At 45.8% G+C, this 23604-nt stretch overlaps 1 protein-coding gene across 1 annotated transcript; it reads right to left on the bottom strand.

Moving 5' to 3' along the window:
• Positions 1-2388: 2388 nt before the first annotated feature.
• On the bottom strand, positions 2389-20493 carry LOC149329005 (uncharacterized). Its single transcript, XM_089559160.1, has 10 exons — positions 20361-20493; positions 17584-17651; positions 16891-17130; positions 14875-15216; positions 9616-9930; positions 9288-9451; positions 7898-8070; positions 6296-6416; positions 4706-4864; positions 2389-2692 (listed from the first exon to the last, which is right to left on the bottom strand). Exons 1-10 carry the CDS (start codon positions 20491-20493, stop codon positions 2389-2391), a joined length of 2019 nt encoding a protein of 672 aa, XP_089415286.1.
• Between the last annotated feature and the right edge of the window lie 3111 nt (positions 20494-23604).

Genomic DNA, 23604 nt, shown 5'->3' with positions numbered 1-23604 from the left:
CATATTGTTTTGCTTGAGTTGTTGCGCAGTGACCATTGCTGTGCGTTGCAGGATGCAGTTCTGACAGCGACGGCCTCATTTCTGCCTACCAGGATGCTTCATTTCTGTTGGCATCATTGCTGATGCGTCTTCAAAAGATCCACGAGCCTGAGAAACGATACGAGTAGATTGATTTCATTGCGAAGAATCGCTTCTTGGCATCCTTGTATTGAACGTTTACTTCGTAAGCCTGTTTTCATCTACCGCTTAGCCTCACCGCCTTTCCTCCAACTCTTCCACCTTCCTGCAGAAGCCTGTTGACTTGGATAGCGACCATGACTCGTCCAGTACGCCAAATGAGCACTCGTTAGGAGCTGCAGGGCACTCTGGGCGGAAAAACGGTTGTTCCATTGAAACGTAGCAGAGGCTTCTGGAGACGAGAGTTTGAAAAACTGGAATGGACGAATCCGGATAGATACTTGAAAAACTTAGTAGCGCCTAACTCCGTCACCGAGTCCGGGTTTGATTATTCCACTGCTTTGCGCTTCACCGGGTGTATCTCGTATGCTTAACTTGTCACTATTGTGTCAGCGTTCAATCCCTTGGAGGTGGATCCATCGAGGGAAAGTACTTCCTGTCGCCAGGACCATTTCCTATGTCCAAGCAGTCGCACATGGTCGGACACCTGAGAGAGATCCAGTTCGTGGAAGACGAAGGTACACAGGACAGTGCTGGCACAACTTCCTGCACAGTGATATGTGCATCCGAAGAGAAGTGGGAAACTTGAATCTCGCTTGCCCATTTTGCCGCTCTCCTTTCTGGTGCCTCTGTGGGTTTCTTTGCTTCGAGTTAACTGAGGAAATCATGTTTATCGAATTTTTGTCAAGTTTCGAGCCGCCTGATGAAAGCCAACTGCAAGAGTATGTTTGGTAATCTTAGCTTGCATAGGCAAAATGTTGTTGTCTCCGAATCCAGCGTTTTACTTGTACTTGATATGAAAAGCTGATGTTTGTTTCTATGGCTTTTAAATGCCGGAACTGAGCAGGATTATGTGCCAGGCTTTATTTCTTTAAAGGAGGCGAGAAATCTCCGTTATAACTCGCATTCTGATTCACTCCTCAGGGCATGGTAAGACTGGAGGAATTTTGTGTCATCTGGCTGATTTTTTGTAATGTCACTGCTGGTTGTCACGCGTTCGAAGATGTCCATTTATGAACTCATCAGCACGAAAAACGCTCGCGAATAGCACGTGTAGGTGCTCAAATATCGGTGCCCTGCCCGAAAACACAACACAAAATTTGCTGCTCTGGCAACAGATTTCCCTATAGTAATCTGGGACCTAAAACAGAACTTTATGTAATAACAACAAGAAGTTCTGCAATACTGTGAGGTCTCCCGTCGTAACGACAGAGTCGGTTCTATCGCGACCACAGACATCCTCGCAATACTGCACAAGAATCTGCCGTAACGAAAGGACGACAGCATTTTGTTTTGTAGTTCTGTTTGTAGTTTTGTTTTGTTGACCGGCTGTGTAATATTTTTTAACTGTGAAGTACCCGCGAAAGCGGCTCAGTGCCTTTGACGTTTGGGTGCTCACTCCAAGGTAACGGGTTTAATCCCTACCACGCGCCTGTATTTTGACGGAGACGAAATACCTCCTGCCTGCTGTGCGCTGTCAGCGCATGTTAAAGAACCACAGGAAGCTCAAATTAGTCCCATGTCCTCCACTGCGGCGCCCCTTAAATCCGATGTGTCGCTTTGAGGCGATAAACCCCAAAATTATCTCGTTTTTGTGGCGAGGCCATATTTTGAAAATGTACTCCTTTCCTCGCGCTTCTTAAATTACTCCTCGATACTTGACTTTCGTTCTTTCAACACCGCTATAAAGTTGTAGGATACTGAACCTAACGTGTTTTGTTGTAAATCGTGGTCACTAGTTATCATTACATTCGTTAAAAAACTTATTTGTGATTCTTTCAAATTAAAACAAGAATCGAGATTACTAGCAATTCTGCGATTAAGGGAAGTTTTTTATTCACTGTGGCTGAATTCAACATCGGAACAGTATTTTAAGCGCGAATTAGAAGCACAAAAAGACTAGTATGGCTGGCCATGCAAAAATAAAAATTCGAAATCGCAGGTGGCATACAGCACCAGATATTTATTTATTGAGGTTAGTTTTGAAAGTCAACCAGCACAATTTCAACTTATTTTGGCACGTTACGTAAACATGAGGTAGAAAAATTAAAGGACAAAACGATTTAATACGTTACGCAAACTGCCGTAAATACAAATTCAGGTACCCGCTAAACACTGTGATCTAGCCTTGTTATATCGAGGTGAATGTGCGTATCAATAAAATATTTACCGGCGGAAAGTCTATACTCAATTCCCTGCCAGATTTCATTGTCAAGTGTTGTGCAACTCGAAAGGGTATCTTCTTTTTGGCGCCCTAAATGTGACACCTTGTGCCGGTGGCGCTGTGGCGATTGCCACGGCATGCTGCGGCCACGCTAGGAGGTACTGGCCGAAGCCTCCGTTCGGTGCCGGTGGATGGCGCCTCTCACGTCGTCCTGGTCCAAAGCGCCTCCACACCAGCACGGGTAGGGCCCCCACAGCGATAAAGGCGAGCCCACTACCGCACAGCAACAGGGCAGTCTCGTGGGCTGGGGGCTCTTCTTCCGAGAAAGACAGCATGGCCGCCACGCTGTCTCTGCGCGTCAAATTGAAGCAAAGACGCAGTAGTAGTGGTGGCTGTGGTGGCTAAGAAGCGCCGCCACAACTAAGAGACTACTGAAACATACTCTACCAATAACCAATATTATCATCATCAGCAGTAGCACCAGCCCGGTTATGTTCATGAGAGGACCAAGGACTCTCCCATTTACCTCCAGTTATCCTAATCTACGTCGGGTGCGGCCAGCCTATCCCAGCATACCTCCTACTCTGTTTACCTCCCCCTGTGCAGTGTCTTTGTAGCTTTACGTTTCTTGCTGCCCACTTCGATACCCTCTCGCAACTTCGGTTTACGGTCCTCGCCATGAAGTGTACTGTCCATGTCTATTAAGGATTCTTCATTTTCCCTGAGACGCCATGAACCCATTTTTCCTCACCTGACCATTGTAATCTTTCCATGGATTTACATAAGGTGACACATGAAAGCGAATGGTGACAAGTACCTATTAAGCTGTATTACAAGGCTTCAAAAAGCGGGCTACGCTGTGAAGAGCTGCATGATATGTAGCAAAACTGGTTCTTTTGCTACATATCATGCATCATAGGGCGCGGCATGCTTTAGTATAGAAAACACAGGTTAAAAAAGTTCATTCGTATACATTTCATTAATCTGTGCGAGCAGAGTCGGTTTTCTGTGTCCTTTCACTTGTGCCGTAAGCTGCACTGCTAATAGCTGGTCTAAGCTTCTCGGGATAACCTTAAATACGATACTTATCTTAAATTGGTTTTTCAAGAGAGGAAAGGCACAGTAATTATTTCGCATCTCGGTGGACACCTCAACCGTGCCATAAGGGAAGAGAGGAAGGAGGGAGTGAAAGAATAAAGAGATAAAGAGGTGCGGCAGTGCACGGCTACTGAATAATTTCGACCAACTGTGGATCGCTATGCACTGACATCGCAAAACACACGGCCGCATTTTGCGTTTCGCCTTTATCGAAACGCGGCCGCCTCAGCCGGGTTCGAACCAAGGAACTCCGGCTCAGTAGGTTTGGTTTATGGGAGTTTAACGTCCCAAAGCAACTAAGGCTATGAGGGACGCCGTAGTGAGGGGCTCCAGAAATTTTGACCACCTGGGGTTCTTAACGTGCACTGACATCGCACAGTACATGGGCCTCTGGAATTTCTCCTGCAGTGAGCGTCGTAACCACTGAGCCACCGCGGCGGGTTCGATATACCGTATGTCCCAGCTAAATGTAACCAAACTTTTAAAAAAGGCGAAGTGTCCTAGTCCAGTGAAACCAACTCAGTATTGTTCATAGTCGCGTGGCCTAGTCTTGAGTATTTTTTCGCTCTTCAAAGTTAATTAGTTAGTTAAGTTTAATTACCTAACTTTTTAATTATTGACTTCAGGAAGAAAGTGTCAATGCAAAAGTTTTAGACCACCTCGAAAAACCGCTAGTAGTGCTGTTTCCGTCACGGTACGATTTACGTAGCTTCATTTATTGGCCTTAAAAGAAAGTTGTCACGTGACCAGCTGCTTGCTCACTTCTCTGCCCCAATGTGCACCCAAAGTGTCATCGAGGAGAGGACATCAGAAAAAAAAGGGATTTTATTCTTTAAGGCGCGCTTTGGGATGTTGAAGTGGCACAGTTGTCATGTGGAAGCTTTTTCGTATTGTGCGGATTATGGTTAAAGGCCGGTAAAAAAACTACTTTACGTAAATATTACTTTGCCGCAAATGTCTCAGTAAGCTGTTTCTCAAAGCGATCTACAACTTTCCCAGTCACACTTTGTTCCTCAAGTCAATAATTAAAAAGTTAGTTAATTAAGCCTTACTAATTAGTCAACCTTGCAGAACGAAAAAAATACTGCAGACTAGGTCACACGACTCTAAACAACCCTAATTTGGTTTCAGACGGCTAGAACATCCCGTGTTTTTTAAAAGCTTGGTTACATTTAGCTGGGACACCTGGTATACAAGTATCTTAGTTCCCAATTCTACGTCATTTCTAGATTAAAATTGGAAAAAAGAACGCCTACGGAAGCGCACCTGCAGGAGTCGGAGTCGTTGCCCTCAGAGCAGGAACAGGCGTAGTCCACGCAGTGCCAGCCTCGACCCGAACACGGGAGACCGTGGTGGCACTCGACGGGCGCGCATGTTTCATAGCCGCCCACGGCACGGTACACATAGCCGGGGCCGCACACGCACCTGCGGCAAAGTCATGACAATGTCTGAATGCACGACATTTCCGATGACACAGGCTGAATCATTTTACACCATCAAGAACACCCCTGGCAGGAAAACAATAAGGAAGACAGGTCTGTAGCTAGAAAGCAATCTGATTAGTTGAAGAAACATGCCTTCTCCTCTGAATGTCAAACTTGACGTCATTTTGGCTGCCGTTTCGTGCTTGAAGCACTTCGACTGGAGTATTTAAAGAGACATCTTGCTCTGTGTGTGCGGTGCAGTTCATTTATTTATTTATTTATTTATTTATTTATTTATTTATTTATTTATTTATTTATTTATTTATTTATTTATTAGAAATACCTGCAGCGCCCGTAGGCATTATTGCAGGGGGGGGGGGGGTGAGGATATATAACAAAAGAATAGGCCAGAAAAAGAAAGAGGAAGAAAAAAGCAACACAACAAGGCATGACACAGCAAGCACAAAATTAATGAAATATGAAACAACAACAAGGCATGAAAAAAACAAAACAAGCCAACTGCGCACTCATACATCCGACAGCAACGCGCGGAACATAGGTTCGGAACGGCACTTAACAATTTCATGGGGCAGGCGATTCCAGTCATGAATGGTAGCTGGGAAAAATGCATTTTGATAAGTGTTAGTTTTGCATTTAATTTCTCTAATCTTCCATCCATGGTCAAGTCTGTTTGACCTGAAATGCGGTGGTAGGAAATAATTTTCTTTATCTATTTTTATTTTTAAGTGAAAGATTTTATACAGCATTTATAACCGGGAGATCGTACGGCGTTTCCGTAACAGCTCCCATCCCAGCGTTAGTTTAATGTTAGTAACACTGCTGTTAAAATCGTAATTACCGGAGACAAATCGAGCGGCAAGGTTCTGAATACGCTCAAGCATGTCGGTTAAATTTAAAGTTGGGGGGGTGCCAAGCAACACAAGCGTACTCCAATATTGGCCGAATATAGGTGAAATATAGAAGCTCTTTAACTTTTAGTGCTGCCATTTTAAAATTTCTTCGTAGAAAATTTAGCATGCCATAAGCTTTAGCAGAAACGTGCTCGACGTGCTCGTTCCAGGTGAGATCGGACGAAAAGTAAACGCCCAGGTATTTATAGTGAGAAACTCTAGAAAGTCGGGTAGAATCTAGTTTGTGTTCAGCCAGGAAAGGGTGATGCTTGCGTGTGAAAGAAATAAACTGACATTTTATTGGGTTAATAATAACGTTTGCTCAATCTCTTTGTAAGCAGTTAAGATTACCGTATGAGTAGGTTAACGGGGCTACTTCGATCAAAAGCAAGGCTCAATACTCGCAATAACCCTGCAACACACAAAAGTAATCAGAGCAGCAAAGCAATTAGTGCAAAATAAACTGGTTTCCAGGTGCCGAATTGCACACTTTAAGCATTAGATTCCGAGAGAATGCTCACATGGCCCCGTCTCCGCACTGACTATTGGGCACCGAGGCGCATCCAAGGCTGCAGCTGCCAAAGTATTCTCGGTCGCAGTCACCATCGACGATCCTATAACCTGGCCGGCATACGCATTTTCCTGGTGGAAAAGGAAAAAAAAGACAAGCGTTAAAGGCTGGGAGTAAAGTGAGAACAAAATGGGCATTCGAAGAATTTACAATTCCCACAAAACTGTCCGCCATACCTCTAAGCGTTCCTGGGCCGCCTTTTCTTATAACCCTCTAGAAATTCAGAATTTCTCAAAGCGCTCTCACACCTTTGAATTTGTTATGCAATTCTTGATTATTTGTTATAGGCCGTTCCTACATTTTTTTTCTGACCTGCATTCGCTCATGTGCACGTAACGATCGAGATATAGATAGAAATCCTTGTTTGTGTCACTCCTTTCGTCATAGTGTCTTGTTCGCTCTACGAATTTCCCAGGCACAAATGGGAACAATGATTTTCATTAACTCAGAAATTATATATCAAATTTACTGAAGAATAGTTACGCATTCTTAAAAAATGATTTCGCAACAGAGTTAGAAACCACTCGCTGTTAGGAGCCACTCGCAACAAGGATCACCATTTTATGGCTTCCATCAAGAACATTTTTGTTGTGATCCCAAACGAATATTACCTCTAATGTGAATAAGCCAGTGCAAAAACTAGACAAGAGACAGATCAGAAGACACATAACGCATTCCCCAGAGCTTCTGTTACTCTTGGGATGGCTATGCACCAACTCGCCCAGCAAGAAGTTCTTCTACTTCTGTTCCTCGTCAGGAATTCGCACTTACTTCTTCACATAAGGTAGCAGCAACTAGCCCGGCAGCATGCAGTCCTGAACACCGCGAATTAACAACTCTTTAACTAAATTGTTTAAATAATGCCTTCGCTGCCACAGTCGACGCTGCATATGCCATAGAAATGCAGAAAAAAAATAATGGCAGGTTTAGCTTGGGTCTAATGAATCATCGTGCGCTAGCATGGTTAGCCATCTTTTGCACGCTTTAACTTGATTTTGTGTGGTTTTGCTTGATTTCAACTGGTTTACCGTAGTTGATATATTATATAACCTAAGTTTGCGTTATAGTGCATCTTTTTAAATTCACTGCCGTAGAACTGCTCATTCGCTACATTCATAGATCCCTAGGAGTCTTCATGCCACTTCCGACTCAGAGGTGCAGCGGTTAAGTGACGCGCCGCTCCCCTGCGATGGCAGGTGCTTTTATCGATGGGGCTTGTGAGACCGAGGTTGCTCGTCCCGAGGAACCCCTCGCGGCAAACCATTAGTTGAGCTGCCACCTGCCACGGTTGTGGTCGGCTCACAATCCGGTCGGAAGGTTTTCATTACGTCACATGATCAGGTGACTTAGGTTGCCCACCTTCCTCCCAGGTGGTTGACACCCAGCTCTTCCAGATTGCGGAGGGACCAGACAGTGTAGGTTGTCACCTGCCTACCGTAACAGGTGGGCCACCTTCCAGAATCAGGCGTCAAAGAGAGGTAACGGCTTTTTGGCGGATTAGAAGCCCTAGTCACAGCGTATTGAAAAGCGCATGGACGCGTTGACGACGAACCCGAAAAGCACTCCGTGTTCTTCCAGACGCAGTCAGCGTTGGTCAGACACTCGGCCTGCACGCAGCGGCCGTTCTCGAACACGTAGCCCGGACGGCAGAAGCAGCGCCCAAAAACGCACGTCTCGTTGACGGAGCAGTGGACCCGCTTTCCGCACTGATCGGGTATGCAGCTCCTGCGCCATGCGAGTGCGCTCTATCGTTTGCCAGAAGAAACTGAGAGGGCTGCAAGGTGTAATCCTTGGTGAACGGGTGCACCACTTGAACCGCTAGTCCTTAAAAAAAGAAATGAGGTAAAAGCATGTCATTACTGAGTAACAGATATCTAAAAAGCCAACAGCCATCCAAAGCAAAGAATCTTGAGAAGAATGTAATTTTTTAAGTATTATGTTTATCGTAGAAAATCAGTCCAGTAATCGAGTAGAAAGAAGCTGAAGTCACACGAAGCAGAATAAATAATGCGACAGCCATGGCGCCAGACGAATTCGACCTCCACATGTCTAGCGCTAAGGCAGCGCAAGTCTCGCTTTCGGCTTTCGAGCGTTTTTGTGTTACGACCGTGTTTTCTTCAATTGTCTATGAAACTGCACTCTACCGTAATGATACGGCTTGTACTTTTCCACCAAAATTCGAATGACACTAGCACTTTTTCAAACATATTCTCTTTTACTTCCTTCTTTCAATGACTAACGGCTACTTGTGTGTGAAAGCCCCGCATTTCCTCAACCTTGTCTACACATAAGCATAAATAGACGCTCGTTCCAACAAAGCGAAAGGAGGCACTTTAGAAGTGATCTTAAGTGTACAGCAGCCTGCTTCACTGGAAGTTTGGGTTCCAGCACATTCGTATGCCAAACAACGGCTACCAGTCGAGCCCAGTTCAATGCTCTATGCTCAGTTAACATGGAATGTTACTAACTAATGGTATTCCCCTTTCGCACGCCACGACAACGTATCAAAGTATCTGTGCAATTTAAATCTACAATGTATCTCTCGCAAAGTATTAACTTAGACAACATTTATGATAAACTCAGAGACCGCTTTTGAAGGCGCATGCTTCACTTTAAAACTCCCAGACACGATTTCGCAATGTTCGGAAAAAAAGGCCTATAATAGATTAACTCCGAAAGATTTTACCTAGTTCGGCCAAGGTCAAACCCGGGGCTTTAACTCAGCCAGCGAACGTACTAGCTTCTGAGCCACTGCGACGTGTATGTAAATAACGAAGAAGCACAGCTTCCTGTCGACAATACCCTGCGTCCGCCAGGCGTTCTCTACATGAGCTTCTTTTTTTTTTGGAAAGAATAGAGAACAGAGGACAACTCGTCCTAGGCGCATAATTCTAAGCGTGGTCCCTGTTCCCTTCCCTAATCGTCTGTTGTGCCTAGCAGACCTGTTGTACAGGTGCAGTCCTTCGAAGCACTGGCAGACGCCGCCGAAGCAGTGGCTGTGCTGGACAGAGTCGCAGTCCTTGGGCTGAGAGCAGGACGCTACGCACTGGCCGTCGACGGGGCGTCCGTGGTCCTTGCCAGTGCTGTCGGTGCACGAGCAGCGACCCTGCAGGAATTTCCATTAAATATCTCACTCATAAAGTGGTGGCTGTACTGGAAGCAGAACACAGCATACATTTGAAGAAGATGCGTGTTCATCCCAGCGCGCTCATGCTCAGGAGTTTTGTATGCAGTTAAGCATGACCTAAGGAAACATAAGGTGAGGTATACCTTCATGCAGAAGCCTTCGGCGTTTCCGCAGTCCAAGTCGTCCTTGCAGGCGTCACCGATCCGATAAGTGCTCCTGGGCACGTCGATCTGCACCAGCTTGAGAATGGCCGTGCCAGAGAGCACGGCGGTCACGTTGACAGTGCCGCCGTGCTCGAACTCCGGTCTCCGCAAGTAGATGGCACTACTAAACTGGCGCCGAGGCGAGTCCACTAAGACTTTGGCGACGGAGCGGCCGTCACGCACCCTGTCGCTGTACCACGTGACCACAGTGTCTCCAAACGTCACCAGGTAGTAGCTGATCTCGAGCAGGTCGAACTGAGATGAGTGGAGAAAATAGCGAAGTTCTGTAGCTGCCATGCAAACACGTCTGCCGACTTCATGGTTTATTCCCATAGTGTAAACAGCAATGAAACACACAATGAAACAAATAAGTACCCCATCACGGCGTTCTCTATAGGCTGTCAACATAACGCAACTAACCATTCTGCAACTAACCGTCACACATCTTACAACATTTTCGAGAATTAGAACATTATATTAAAGGCGCGCTGTCTCTATTCTCGCACTGAGAGGGAACAATAAGTGATTGTGGTCATCATCATCACCAGCCTGACTACGCCCACTGCAGGGCAAAGGCCTCTCCCATGTCTCTCCAAATAACCCTGTCCTTCGCCAGCCGCGGCCACCATATTCCCGCAAATTTCTTAATCTCATCTGCCCACCTAATTTTCTGCCGCCCCTGCCTTCTCTTGGACTCCACTCCGTTACCCTTAAGGACCAGCGGTTATCTTTCCTTCGCATTACATGCCCTGCCCAAGCCGACTTCTTCCTCTTGATTTCAACTACGCTCTCATTAACCCGTGTTTGTTCCCTCACCCACTCCGCCCGCTTTCGATCTCGTAATGTTGCACCTACCATTTTTCTTTCCATAGCTCGCTGCGTTGTCCTTAACTTAAGCTGAGCCCTCTTTGTTAGCCTCCTCGTTTCTGCCCCAAAGGTGAGTACCGGTAAGATACAGCTGTTGTATACTCTCTACTAATTGGGCGACAGAAAATCAGTTACTTGGATATATAGGAAGTCCGGTTCAAGCGGAGCACCAATCATCAGCGATCTAGTGGAGAAACGTTTGTCCGCCCCTTGACGTAAAAGAGCTAATGATGGTCAACGAGAAAATAAGAGCACATTCTATCAGGAAGTGACAGTGAAATCAAGCACTAACAAAAAGCTATACACCATCACAACATCATTAAAAAATATCAGCCGTATTTACCTTGCGGACAGGCATCTATAGAGCCTTGGAAATTCTCCAGTGCACATTAAAATGAGTTCACGCTTAAGACAAATTGAACTTGACCTCTATAACTCTAACTGCAGAGATGATAGTTAAAGAAATGTGCGTAATGGCTCTTCCGTAAAAGCTACCCTTGTGGCGTAAAAAATGATTCGGCATCACCGTGTCAACCTACTTCTGTAATGAACTGTTTTACAACTTATTTGTGGATAGTCAATAGGTTGTTTACTGCTAGAATTAGTGTAGTCTCCATAAATTCTACTCAAAGGGGAGAAAAAATAAGCTTCAAAAATGCATAATTCAAATTCGCCCTTTGATGCCCAGAATTTTACCGTATTCTTCAAGAAGCTGGAAACTTTGGCAGAATTTGCAGTGCATCAAAAAAAACCTAAATATTAGGACGGAACCACCATAATTTTCATTTGAAACTGCACAGTGAGGAGTTTCTTCTGAGAAATTTATTTGTGTTCTTTATTCACGCTATCACACACCATTGTTAGGCTATGCACATGAAATAATCACCTTCGTTCTTCTCTCGTGATATGATGCAAGATATTTTTAGCTATACAATAGGCTGCTGTGGTACCCCCAGCCATTTCGCTCACCTTTTGCTTTAACGTGCAACGGCTGGTCAATGGGCATCATTAAGTGCGTCTTTTGGTAGAAAAAAAAAATTGTTAGAGCATCCTTCAAGTTTGTAAGTGTCTTAAGGCGGAAATGCCGACGTGTGTCTCTGCGTGGCCACCGAGTGAAGCTTCCAGCACCTCCAGTGAGCCGAGCGCAAGAACCGGTCCTCGACAAGAGGCGAGAGGGAAAATGCAAAGCGACGGGCGCAGAGACGCCCCAAAAGAGCAGCGAGTCGGCAGAGAGAGAAAGCGGCGCAGCAAGCGAGCCCGTCAGTGGATCAACGCGACACTTCGTGGCCAAATGTGATTAATACAATTGTAAAAGCACAAAAAAACCATCATCCAGAAATAAAGCCAGCTAAATTAAAGCTAAATGAGTTAGCACTGCTTTCATCATTTATTATCCCTTACTGGCCCCTATGTGGGGCATTATATAAGAGGGAAGAGGGAGATCGATAACATATGTATGAATGGGCAGTAATATAAAAACGAGAACAGGCACTACAAGACATTAATACAATAACAATACAAGGATACCATAGATTGTAACAAAACAAAATTCGAAAACTCCTAAAGCAGACTATAAGTACAACATTATAAAGAAACGCAACACGGACCACAATCACATAAACTCGAAAGAATAACAAATTGCGGTAAAATCAAACAGATGTAGTTATTTCTTGAGATGGGCAGCAAGTTTAGTCCTAAATTTAAGTGCGTCGCGCTCGGAGGCTATTTATTGATTCGGGTAGTTCATTCCATGCTGCAATTGTGCCGGGAAAAAAAGGACCTGTTGAAAGCATCAGTGTGACCATGCAGACGCTGAAAGCTCATTGAATTAAAATGGCGGCGAGAAGCTCGTAGCGGTGGCTGTAAGAGAGAGTTTCGTCGACGAGAAAAATGATAGTATAGTTTATGAAACATAGTTGTGCAATTTTTTGTCAGATTTCCAGTGGCTGAAGGCCAAGGGATCAAGGTCAGGTATCGAAAATCACCAGAAATAAGAAAGCCCGCAATAGAAAAGCATCCCCCAAAAAGCGAATTTTTACTTACGCAGTTCATACCATCAGATTATCTGAGAGCCTGTGAGTTTTTTTAAATAACAAGTCGGCAGGGTATTGCCTTACAAAAGATGGTACCAGCTTGCCTGGTATGCGAGAATAAAAATATGTCAGCCGTTGCTGCTCAGCAACGCTAGGCATTAAAATGTTAAATGGAGCATTTTAATGCGATATCATTATTGTTATCGTCCCAGAAAACCCCGCCGATGTCCGAGACCAAATTCGTTGATTGGTCAAGAGAGCTCACCGGAACTTGTGACGGCATCGCAGCCTGCCCACTGTGGCAGGTGGCAATTAATGATTGGTGAAGAGAGGTCACATGCCCTTCTGAAAATCGCAACCTGCCACCAGGTTGCGAGTAATATGATTTCTAGACAACAGCCCAGATAAAAACAAAATCAGAAATCAAAAAAGATTATGATACATGCAAACATGCGAACACCACACAGCATGTTGGATATCTATGCAAAGAAACTGAAGCATAAATACACAAGAGTTGGAAGGTAGACTGCGACACAGGAAATCTGATGCAATCGCAGTCCACTCTTAAAGGGCCACTGCCCAGGGTCCGGACATTTTTGAAAAACAAGCCCACTGCATAGATGAGGCATCGAAGATAACCGCTGCAAAATACTAGAGCCATGCGCGCCCCGAAAAGCTGCGAAAATTCAAATCAAAGCCCGCTCGTTCTTTCCTTCAACAAAAACGGGCCCGGCCCACTACTCTGAACCCCGCTGACGTCATGGGGGGCTACTTTCGCTAAAGGCACTCCATTGGTGCATCGTTCTGACTGACGGGAGAAGGTTGGGCGTAGCCTTGGCGTCGCGTCGTCTGCACAACGCTTTCCGCAGCGCCTTCTGTTCTGGCTCATGCCTACAAACCCGCATGAAGGAAAAAAAAAAAAAAAACTGCGGAGTGAGCGTGCGGCGACAGCCTTGAACCCTTGCCATAAAAAGTAAAAAATAGTAAAACTGAGAAAGTTGGTTCGCCCCCCCCCCTCCCCCCGCCGTGATCACCTCACGAGACGCTCTGCGTACGCGCTCCCTTCTCAGATTTTTTTCTTCTATGCAAGCCCCCCAAAACAAGGTTTTAATTACTAGTGCAGCAGAGCCTTTCCCTCGCTCGCCCACTTGACCGCTCCGCACACACACCGCTTATCTTTCGTGCATCTTGTGTACGCCTTGACTCCAATAAATGACATATGCTTTGGAGCGGAGAAAAGACACAAACACACAGAACACAAACACGCATGGAGAAAAGCAAACGGGCGGTTGCCGGGTCCGCGCTTCGCCGTGTGTTTCGAACACAACCGACTTCCGCCCCTCCGCTCGTGAAACGGTGGGGAGGCCTAAAAGAAAATGAAAAGGTGGCTCGTTAACTGGGAATGACAAACAGATGTATGAAAGGATGCGCTCGCTAACAAGTCCAGGTGGTCGAGCCGATCGCGCCTCTCGATCGTTCAGTGTGCGGAGAAAATGCAAAAACCAAGAAAAGAGTTCTATTGAAGGCGGGGCCATGACGTCGCCCTGTGACGCACTCCACAGACACCACGCCTCCGGCTTACACCGGAGAAGGAAGGGGTGATTTTGCCTTGCTGAGCCTACTCGACGTGGAGCGGGAGAGAAGAATTTCGAGGAGGGAATGGAAGGAGAGGAGGCTCGCTCAAAGTGAGGTAGAGAGTGTTTGGGACGATGGGGTGGGCAGGGGCCCTTTAAGGTGACTTAAGCGGCCCCATAGTTTTTGCTACACTTGATGCCGACGGGACTAAAGGTTCAGATCAACAAATTGGAGGGGTCTCAAGTTCCGCCTTAAGGTTAGGACGCGGTAGCGTAGTGGGTGCATTCTCATGTATACAGAATTGTTAATTTCCTAATTTACATTCATAGATGCATAGGAGTCCTCCCCTTCTCCTGGCGCAGTGGTGAAGCGGTTATGCAATGCGCCACTGCCCTGCTATGACAGGTGCTGCCACCGGTGGGATTTTTGGAAAACAGGTAGCATTTCCGGAGCTGCCAGTTATTAATTTAACTGTCACCTGCCACGGTGGGCAATTTGCTCATAATCCGGTCGGCAGGTGTGGATGATGCCGCAAGGTCACGTGACCTAGGTGTTCCGCCTGCTTCTCACATTGCTTCTCTGAGGATTTTGATTTTTCGCTCACGGTCAAAGGCGACGCCAAATTTTTTGCGACTGAGCTCCTTAACGCTGTACCGTTTATAAGCCGTAAGTTCGAATTAAGCGGTTTAGGCTGCTCTTCAAAACACTTGCATGTGATCCTCACCGTAGAGCGAGGCAGCGCGGTGATCCTCGCTGTGAGGCTGAGTGCTCCCGTGAGGCGACATCGCCGGCGTCCCCTCTTGGAGAAGAAGGTCATGTCAGACGACCGACAGGAGCACAGGTCTCTCCAGCAGCTGTGGCCGTCGGTCTCTACGCACGACTCGTTTACGAGGCAAGCCGGCGGGCGCCGCTGCACGTCCAGGTACCACGTGACGTTAGCCGCCGGGGCCTCGCCGCCACCCGGCTGAGGCACTCGGGCTTCACACAAGTAGACGCCGGCATCGCGGTGCTTCAGTGAGCGGATGGTCAGTGAGCGATTGAGGCTCACCGACTCCTCGCCGGGCACCTGGATTACGCGACGAAGTACGAACACAAATTAAGCCGGAGAATTATTTCAACGGGTGTCACAAAATTTGAAGCGCTCAGTAACGTTACGCAGGAGTAGCTGTACTTGTAACTGTTAAGTTAAGCAGAGGGAAATAGCTGTAGTATTTTAGAGAGTTACAAAAAATATTAGACAACCAACTGTCTTAAAGATGTACTGGCGGAAATCAAGAAAGAGTAAGAAATGAAGTTGGGCAAGTCATGAGATGTGCAGAAAAGATAACCAATGGTCTTTTGGGTATCATGTAGAATATGAAGAAAAATAAAATGCAGTTCTGGGTTAAGGCGGTGTCAAGAGGGGGGGGGGTATCAAAAGTAAAGAGCCAATGGGGTTTACTTTTTAGCCAGGCAGTGTGGCTCTTGCAGCATCCCTCAGAGTCCTAAGTATGGAAGGGGTGACGGCGAAAGCTCTTCCCAACTTCAAAACCGAGGAAGAGTGGTGTACGTATGTTCCGGGTTCGATCTCATTCTCTTCAGTAAATACATTCTTGTACTCTCAGTGCATCTCCAAAAATGAATTTAACAGTCACGCGTAACAATAAGCAAAGCAAGGTGCGGCCCTCACAAGAAGTTCAGAACGCTGTCTGTCCAGTCAGCTGTGCCCCATTTCTCAAGACTTGCGCCGACCGTCAGCAAGGATCCACGAATACGAAAAACACTAAGTCTCTAGCATCCATTGAACGTTGGCAACTCCTCACTGTCCTCTTCTGTCAGTGTGCTATTGAAATCATTCGTTGAAGCATACAGCACTGCATCTAACAGAGCAGGGATTTGTGACCAACTTAGGTCGCATACGCTTTCGAACTTTCTGTCTCTGAATTGTTTTATTCCCTTTTCGTCTAGGTCGAATGTAAATACCATTACTGTATATATACCTCAACTACACTCTGTGCCAGCACCAGAGCTTTGTCGTAGTGAATAAGATTCCTGGACTTACGCCTGGAAGGTAGCAGACGGGTTGGAATTCTCCGCAGTGCCACTTGTGATGCACTCCAGGTTGGCATTCCACCGCTCTCTATCGAAAGACTGTGTACGAAGCTTGTGCCCCGCACTGCACAACCACCCGGGTGAGGATACACACCCGAGCCAAAGCGGTGGCCAGTGGGTTGTGAGATGTGGCGGGCGTTGTACACCCGATGCACTAAAGCCTACATGTCCGTCGGGGTCACACGACGGGAAGCATGTGGCGGGGATGAGAACGCCCGTAAGGGTGCTCCACAGTCTTTTTGCTCTGCACCGATAGCTAATGAAAACAGCGTCTTGGTTGGTCGAATCAAGACTAAAAAAATTCACCGGCCGTTTGCGATTGTACGAATGTGAATATCAGCAAGGGCTGGGATCATTCGAAACGTTGATGGCAGCCGGAGTGTTTAGTATCTGTAAGTAGGTGTGTCGGATATCTGCTGTTCCCTACACCCACCCCTCGGCTTTTACCGTGCACTGACATCGCACAAAACCAGGATGTTCTTGGGTTTTACCTCCATTGAGATACGACCACCCTGGCCGGCAGTGACCCCGCGACCTTGAGGTACTCATTGCAGCGCCATAGCCACTAACTGATGAGGGGCAGAAGGCACGGATGGGGCTGAAATTTTACAGCACGCATACGATGGACATGTCAGTTCTGAGGCCTTACCAGGACGTAGTACGAGGTGACGTGGTCGCCGTTCCTGGTGCACTGCACGATGATTCCGACACGCGTGCTGATGTTGTAGGTCAGCGCCACGCTCTCACCCGACCAGCCGACCAAACCACTCGAGTTGGTCGTCGCGGTCATATTCACATCGCTTGCTGCTGCTGAAAACCTCAGGACTGCAAACACTAGGAAGGCAACCAGCATGATCGTCTTCTTCTGCTTCTTCTTCTGCGTCTTTAACTTGCATGAGTGAGTGAGTAAACAGTTTTTTGATGAGGTTCGTGGCCAGAACTTGCATGTTCTACCCCTTTAATCCAAATCACTACACAGCTGGTACCCAGGCCAGAATTTCAGCACTATAGAGAAGTTCTGTACCTGTGTCACATGCTATGGAACTCTCAGAAAAACAAACACATATACCCCATCTCATCCCTAATCCCTAGACAGAGAGATGCCACCCTGCTCAAAGCCAGAAATGAGTCTTAAACAGTCTTAAACAGCTTCGGCACATGTAATCCTAAAATAGGCATCCCTAATTATAGGTCAGAACCTTGCAGGCCATCTTAGCCACATTTTAAAAGAAGAAAATGAAATAGCATTCAGGGTGTCTGCTGTGGTGCTTACATTGAACTGTGTGTAATACTCTTGCACTTCTGAAGTTCTCAACTTATTAAGCTATTAAGCTGAGCTCACAACTCTATTGGAGAGGTGATCTTCCACTGACAGGGGTTCAGATGCACCTGTGCTCATGGCAAGCACAACTGCAGATCAAGAGCAGATTGACCTTTGCACAGGTGCAGCTGTGCGCGATATAAGCACAGGTAAAGAACAGGAGCAGGTTTACCTGTGCACAGGTATAGGTGTTCACGTGGTAGGCACAGTTGCGGAGCAGGAGCAGATTTACCTATGTACAGGTTCAGCTGTGCTCGTGTTCTGATGGATGAACAAAAATCGGCGGACATCAGAGACCGGACCAGGGGAAGCCAAAACTTTTCCTTGCAGTGCATTACACGCGCCAAAAAGAATTCAGAAACACAGCGTTTTTTTTGTGATGGGCGTTTTAATTCAACGGCGGCTCTACTAATCGCGGAGATTCGCTTACAAATACGAAGACGGCGTTCGCGTCAGCCGGTGGACGCGTGAACAGTCAGGAGGCCCGACTAGCTGTCGGTCATTCGCGACACACACGCATACATACACACACACAATGCTTGCCCGACACTACGGAAACCTGAAGAAGCGGCAAAAACGGGAAAGGAAAAAAAAAAACGAGAAAAGCGTCCGCCTGGCCACACACTGCGACACTCTTCCCTAGTTGCACGAATCGTCGCAAAAAACGTTCCCTGAGTGTCGCCGATGTCACACGGTGCCACGCAGCGCAGCTGCTGATCAAGCGCAGCTGTAATTTTCCTGTGTTTTAACTTACCATTCCATCAAGGTTTCGTGGCTTTCTGTAAGACTGACATGCTTTCAGATAGGATAAAATGCACCCTATAGTAATATATTGCTTTTACTTCTTTTTTCAAGAGAAGTGAATGTGGCAGCTATAATTCTTATTAACTGAGTAACCAAAAGTTACCTCGCCATAAAGATCTGAGCAGCTGCGTATGGGCAATTCTCTGAGTCAAGGCAGAAGGCCGGGCAAGTTAAGTTGGTACAATATTCTAAAGAAGTGTAACCAAGCGCAAAGCACGGGATGAAGGCAGACAACGACACACCACGCGCTGACTAGCAACTGACGTTTAATCCGCAAGGAACGAAATTTTGCTGCTGGCGGAATAAATGACGATGAGGATGATGTCCTCAGGCTTAATGGCACATACCCACTGCGGGAGATTGGTAAGTGTACATAGCAGATACAAACGCACTCATTAAACTCGAGTTGCTAGTCAGTGCGTGGTGTATCGTTGTCTTCCATTGTCCCGAGTCCTGCGCTGGGTTACCTTTCTTTAGCAAGAACAATATTTCTCAGTAACCTTCCACCTTATTACGTGCAGACCTCACTGCACCTATATCTGATTCTTTATTCGGGGGGGGGGGGGGGGGGGGCAATATGACAAAGACGTCTGCAATTAGTAACGCACTAAACACGGTCCATAACTACAAGGTAAAGGGCAGTAAATTACTCAAATTGGCAACTACTTTACCAGAAAAAAGAAAGGCAACAAAAGCAAAAATTGGCATTCAATTACGCAGACTCAGAATACGGCATTAAGTCCGATATTCTGGAGGCATTCGCAGTGACAGGAAATTTTACGTATGCTTCGAAGACATGACTGTTTCGATCATCGGCCGGCTGCCTGGTCTGAGAGTAAGAAGAGTTATCTTGTAGTAAAGATGACGCAGTACATGCGTGAGAGCAAACCATAATAATTACGTAGTACTTATTGGGGAGGGGGGGGGGGGTCTTCTTTTGCTGATAAAGAGCAGTTGCTGTTTAAAAGCAAGTGGCCATTCAACAAATGCCGAGTTGCTAGTAGCACTACGTTCCCTGTGTTTCCTTCTGCCGTCTATGCTTTCTGCGTCAAGCATATCAGCTAGTGAGCAATGTCTGCATTTTGGCTAACTCCAGTGCGGCGTCCAAGAACTGTTACAGGGACCAGTAAACCGCTTGTACAACGCGGGCACCGTGGAACGAAGCAGACACTTGAAACCTTTTTTGCGACCACAGAAGACAACAACCAGCCAACGTCAACGCCACAATATGCGCTACTAGCTCTAAAGCAGCTCAACAGGCGGCCAACAATCACTGTGTCTTATGTACAGCATATAACAAGATTCCACTGCTGACCCAAAGCATGAGACAGCATGCCTTCTTTATCTTACAAGCCTCAGACGCTTTCCTTTCTCCAATATGAACCCGCAAAGCCACACATGCTGCTCATATCTGAACATCGAAGAAAATAGAACGGCGAAGAACAAGACAGTTCTCCTGCAAAATAGTGAGAGAAATTCTACGCTCACATGAAATCCTCCGCGCTGACTGAGCAAGAACAGAAGCCGGCTTAGAGTGGTATTTCCTAATAAAATAAATTCTAATTTCTTTTCTAAATCTACTGAAACGGCAACAGGCATTTCTGCTGATGCTAATGAATCTAAATACTCCATACTTTTCTGAAATCCACTCCACTCTTAATTGTATCCTTTCTGTCTTAGGAAGGTCATAACTGTAAAAAACTGGGTTGTAATAGAGTTAAGTTGAGCGAACAAGTCAATGAACCAAATTTATGGTGTATTGCACCCATTCCTGAATATCGCGAGAAAACTCCATTTTATCGAATAACTTTGAAGACGCTGATTACAAGTGAAAAGCAATCTCAGACAGACCTTTCACCTCAGCTTTGCTTTTAATGACACGAAAGATAGAACGTTTGATGTCCTCGACTCTCGATCCTCTACGACGCTACCTCAAGCATCCAGCGCTAATTGCGCATCAGCAAATTAGAATCTATTATTCCTCAAATCCTCACCGTCAGCAACACAGTTGTCATGGCTGTCAGACTCTGCAGCAACGAGGCTCATCCCTAGCATTTGACCCGCAACATCAAAGTCCGCGGCGTTGACACTGCTTCTAAACACTTCTCTTCCGCTCTCTTCAGCCATTGCGAAGAGACAATAAGAAAACAACTTGAATGAGTTGTTTTCCAGTTGTGCTGTAGAAGGACTCTTCTTTGCCACATGCGCACAGTGTACACAGCGAATACGTGGCCATAGATTGGAAAGGAAAAAAAGCGTCATTCAAAGCTGTAACAATCTCTCTTTCAGCCGGCTACACGGAACAGAGACAGCGCTCAACAAATACTCTTGGACAATATACGTCTCGAACACTTGCAAGTATGGAGAGCGTCCCGACGCCGCCGTATATATACACAATAGGTTTCACACAGACAATGTGGCAGTACTTGCATGTCTGTACACCTGATGCCCAATGCATGGTTGGAATGCTCCAAAGAGAAACCAGAAACGGAATTGTTCTTGGCAGGTTTTTATGCACCACACTTCTCCCCACTGCTACGCTTGCTGTTTTCTGCGCCAGCCGGGGTCGCATGGCCAATTCATACGATGTTACGTTTTGTTATGATGAGGTAACTGTACACGCACTATTGTTTCAACTTTGGGTTCAGTCGAATGGCGCGAAAGCCAGCATACTTGTATTCAGTCAGAGTTTTTAACAATTGTCTAATAAGCGGCGACTGCCAGTGCTTGTTCCTTAATACTAGACATGAATAACTGACCAAAACAAACTAAAATATCTTAATGCGTGAAGGTTGACGGCCGGCACATCTATGCAATCAGATTTGTTAGCTGCGTTAAAACGCAGTTGCAGAGGTATTTCTCTCATCTGTATCCGATTCTGGCACCAGAGCCTACGCTATACCAGCAAACCTGGGTTTTGAAAGAACAGTCCTGTTCAACTGGTATACCTGGAACGATGTACTAACCTACCCTTCACCAGTTCACAATACCGAAATAACTGTGAAGACAGTACTCTAATAAAGTCGTACTCAAAGCGATCCAGCCCGCTCATGGGCAGTTGCTTAGGTATCAGTCATTGAAGCCCCATTAAAATCAGAAATTTACTATCGTGTCAAGTTCAATCTCCAACCTCATCTGGAATCAATGCAAAGAGTCGCACTTTAAGATTCAGTGCAGATCACGTGAACAAAACTTCCCGTCCTTGTTCTGAGAAACAAAATTTTTTTCTGCACAAAAAACTTGCCTCGGTATGTTTCAACAAGAGCATGGTAAAGTAACACTGCTCTTGTCAGACACTGTGCTTTGATTCCATAACTGCCTTAATAAGGAATGCATTGTTGACCGCTGCGCTTATAACATTTAACCCTGTTATTTGCACCACGGTCCTTAGTGACAGGAACAGAACGCACATTCCTACGCCTGTTTCAAGAAATTTATTTGTTCTCTTCATTCCTCCTTCGATTCAGTAGGTTTGTTTGCATTCGCTTTCTTAGCAATAGTCTCTTTTTTTATTCTAAACAATTTACCTACTTCCAAATAAAAGCTGATTTTCCAGCGATAGCTTGAATTCCACTGCAGTCACCACAAATATAGCCCAGCGGGTACAAAACGCAAGTATAGTGTGGCCAACACTTTTGATTCAATAATGCGAATTCTGGCAGTTATATCGGCGCTTTTTCGCAGCGGGTAGAGAAATATGTGGGGTGCACGTGCCGCCATCTTGAAGCAGCTAACAACAGTACATTTTCACGAAACGCTCGCCAATTTGGACAAGAAAACAAGCAGCAACACCAACAAGCAACAATCATTACAATGTGTCCACAATGTTAAGCCCGGAATATTGAGCACCTAATACGTCCCGATTTGTGGTAAGCGAAATTCGAAAGTCATTAAAATATTACACTCAGTTGCTTTTCTTCAAGTTAGGAAAAATGAGACTTCGGTTTCAACGAGAAACGAATACGACATAGGCCTGTTTCGTTCTGCTTACAAGTATCAGCTACTAAAAAACATCCTCTATAAACAGTTCTAGCTAGTACCAGGACGAAATGACAGTCTTTGACAGTACAGCACAGTGAAATGCAAAAAGAAGCCTGAGCGCCAAACAAAGCAACAAGTCAACTACGGAGGGTGAAGAGCCTTGCTTTAGTAAAAACAAAACGAGAAGAAAACTTTTGCTTTTCCTCAGAACCTTGAGTTGACAATACAGCTGTGATGACAGCCTAAGATCCGACTGATTCGTCTTACAACTGACGTGATTTATTTGAAGGAACGGGAAGTCACCAATGTCAGTGCAATGGTGACTCCTTAAAACTATTGATACTTGCACGGAAACGCTGGTATTGACAGATATCACGTAGGTACGGAATCATGATTCAGTGCTCAAACTCTACTGATAATCTCACAAATTCAGGGAAAAGAGGGCTAGCTACAATCAATCAACTCAAAGTCAAACAATTTCTGCAACATACGTGCAGCGCTATGGTATGGTAACCTAAAGACGCCCGAGTTTTGGAAGCACAGCTGGCTGCCAATTCGGCCACCTGTGAAAATTATAGCGATTCCACCAACCAAGAATTTAAGACGCATTAAGTGCAGGTCATCACTCTTGTTACAGCAAGGCTCGTTTCGTGAGCTCCTCACGGCGGCAATAGCAGGCGAAGGTACGGCAACCTCCGGTGTTACATCGTCCACTCCGGCTAAAAGATATCTACATATTCACATTGCTAAACCGGCCCATCTTTTGGGCAGGATACACAGAGCCATGTACAGCCAGTGAAAGACGACATTTTCAAGCAGTTATTCATGTACAATCGATTTCTCTTTTCTTCTTTAGAGTTGCTCTTTCAAGTATACAGAAGCATGTGTGCAAATGTTTGTGATTGTAAGTGTACCAGTGACTAGTGTCGTCATTCATTGTTAGTTTACAAGCAGCATGACATGGCAAGATGCAAGAAAATCAGGCAAAAAATAACTTTATGATGCAACGGTCCACCTTGAACAAAGTTGCCGCGAATTCTGCGTAGTTGCGACTCGCTCACGAAACGCTATCCTTGGCGCAAGCGTTGATTGGTGTAATGTATATAATCTTCGCACATAACTTACACCGGTGTGATATCTCTGGCAACGCAGTGGACGATCAAGCGGTCAAGGTAAAATGACAATAACAGTAAACGTAAAATACTTCCTTTTGCAATCTAGGAACCATGTACGAATATGATCGCTTATGAAACTAGT

The sequence above is a fragment of the Amblyomma mixtum genome, chromosome 9 (genome assembly GCF_055824585.1).
Source record: "Amblyomma mixtum isolate Tamu chromosome 9, ASM5582458v1, whole genome shotgun sequence".
Classification (NCBI taxonomy): domain Eukaryota; kingdom Metazoa; phylum Arthropoda; class Arachnida; order Ixodida; family Ixodidae; genus Amblyomma; species Amblyomma mixtum.
The sequence above is the reverse complement of the archived record's forward strand: the minus strand, read 5'-3'. Positions and strand labels throughout refer to the sequence as shown.

Bases quoted from the DNA above. Each gene is read 5' to 3' on its own strand.
- LOC149329005 (XM_089559160.1), bottom strand. From the start codon at position 20,493: ATGGCTGAAGAGAGCGGAAGAGAAGTGTTTAGAAGCAGTGTCAACGCC. The intron at 9,931-14,874 runs GTGAGGATCACA...CACTCATCTCAG, and splicing joins CCGCGCTGCCTCGCTCTACG to TTCGACCTGCTCGAGATCAG. The intron at 9,452-9,615 runs GTATACCTCACC...AAATTCCTGCAG, and splicing joins CCGAAGGCTTCTGCATGAAG to GGTCGCTGCTCGTGCACCGA.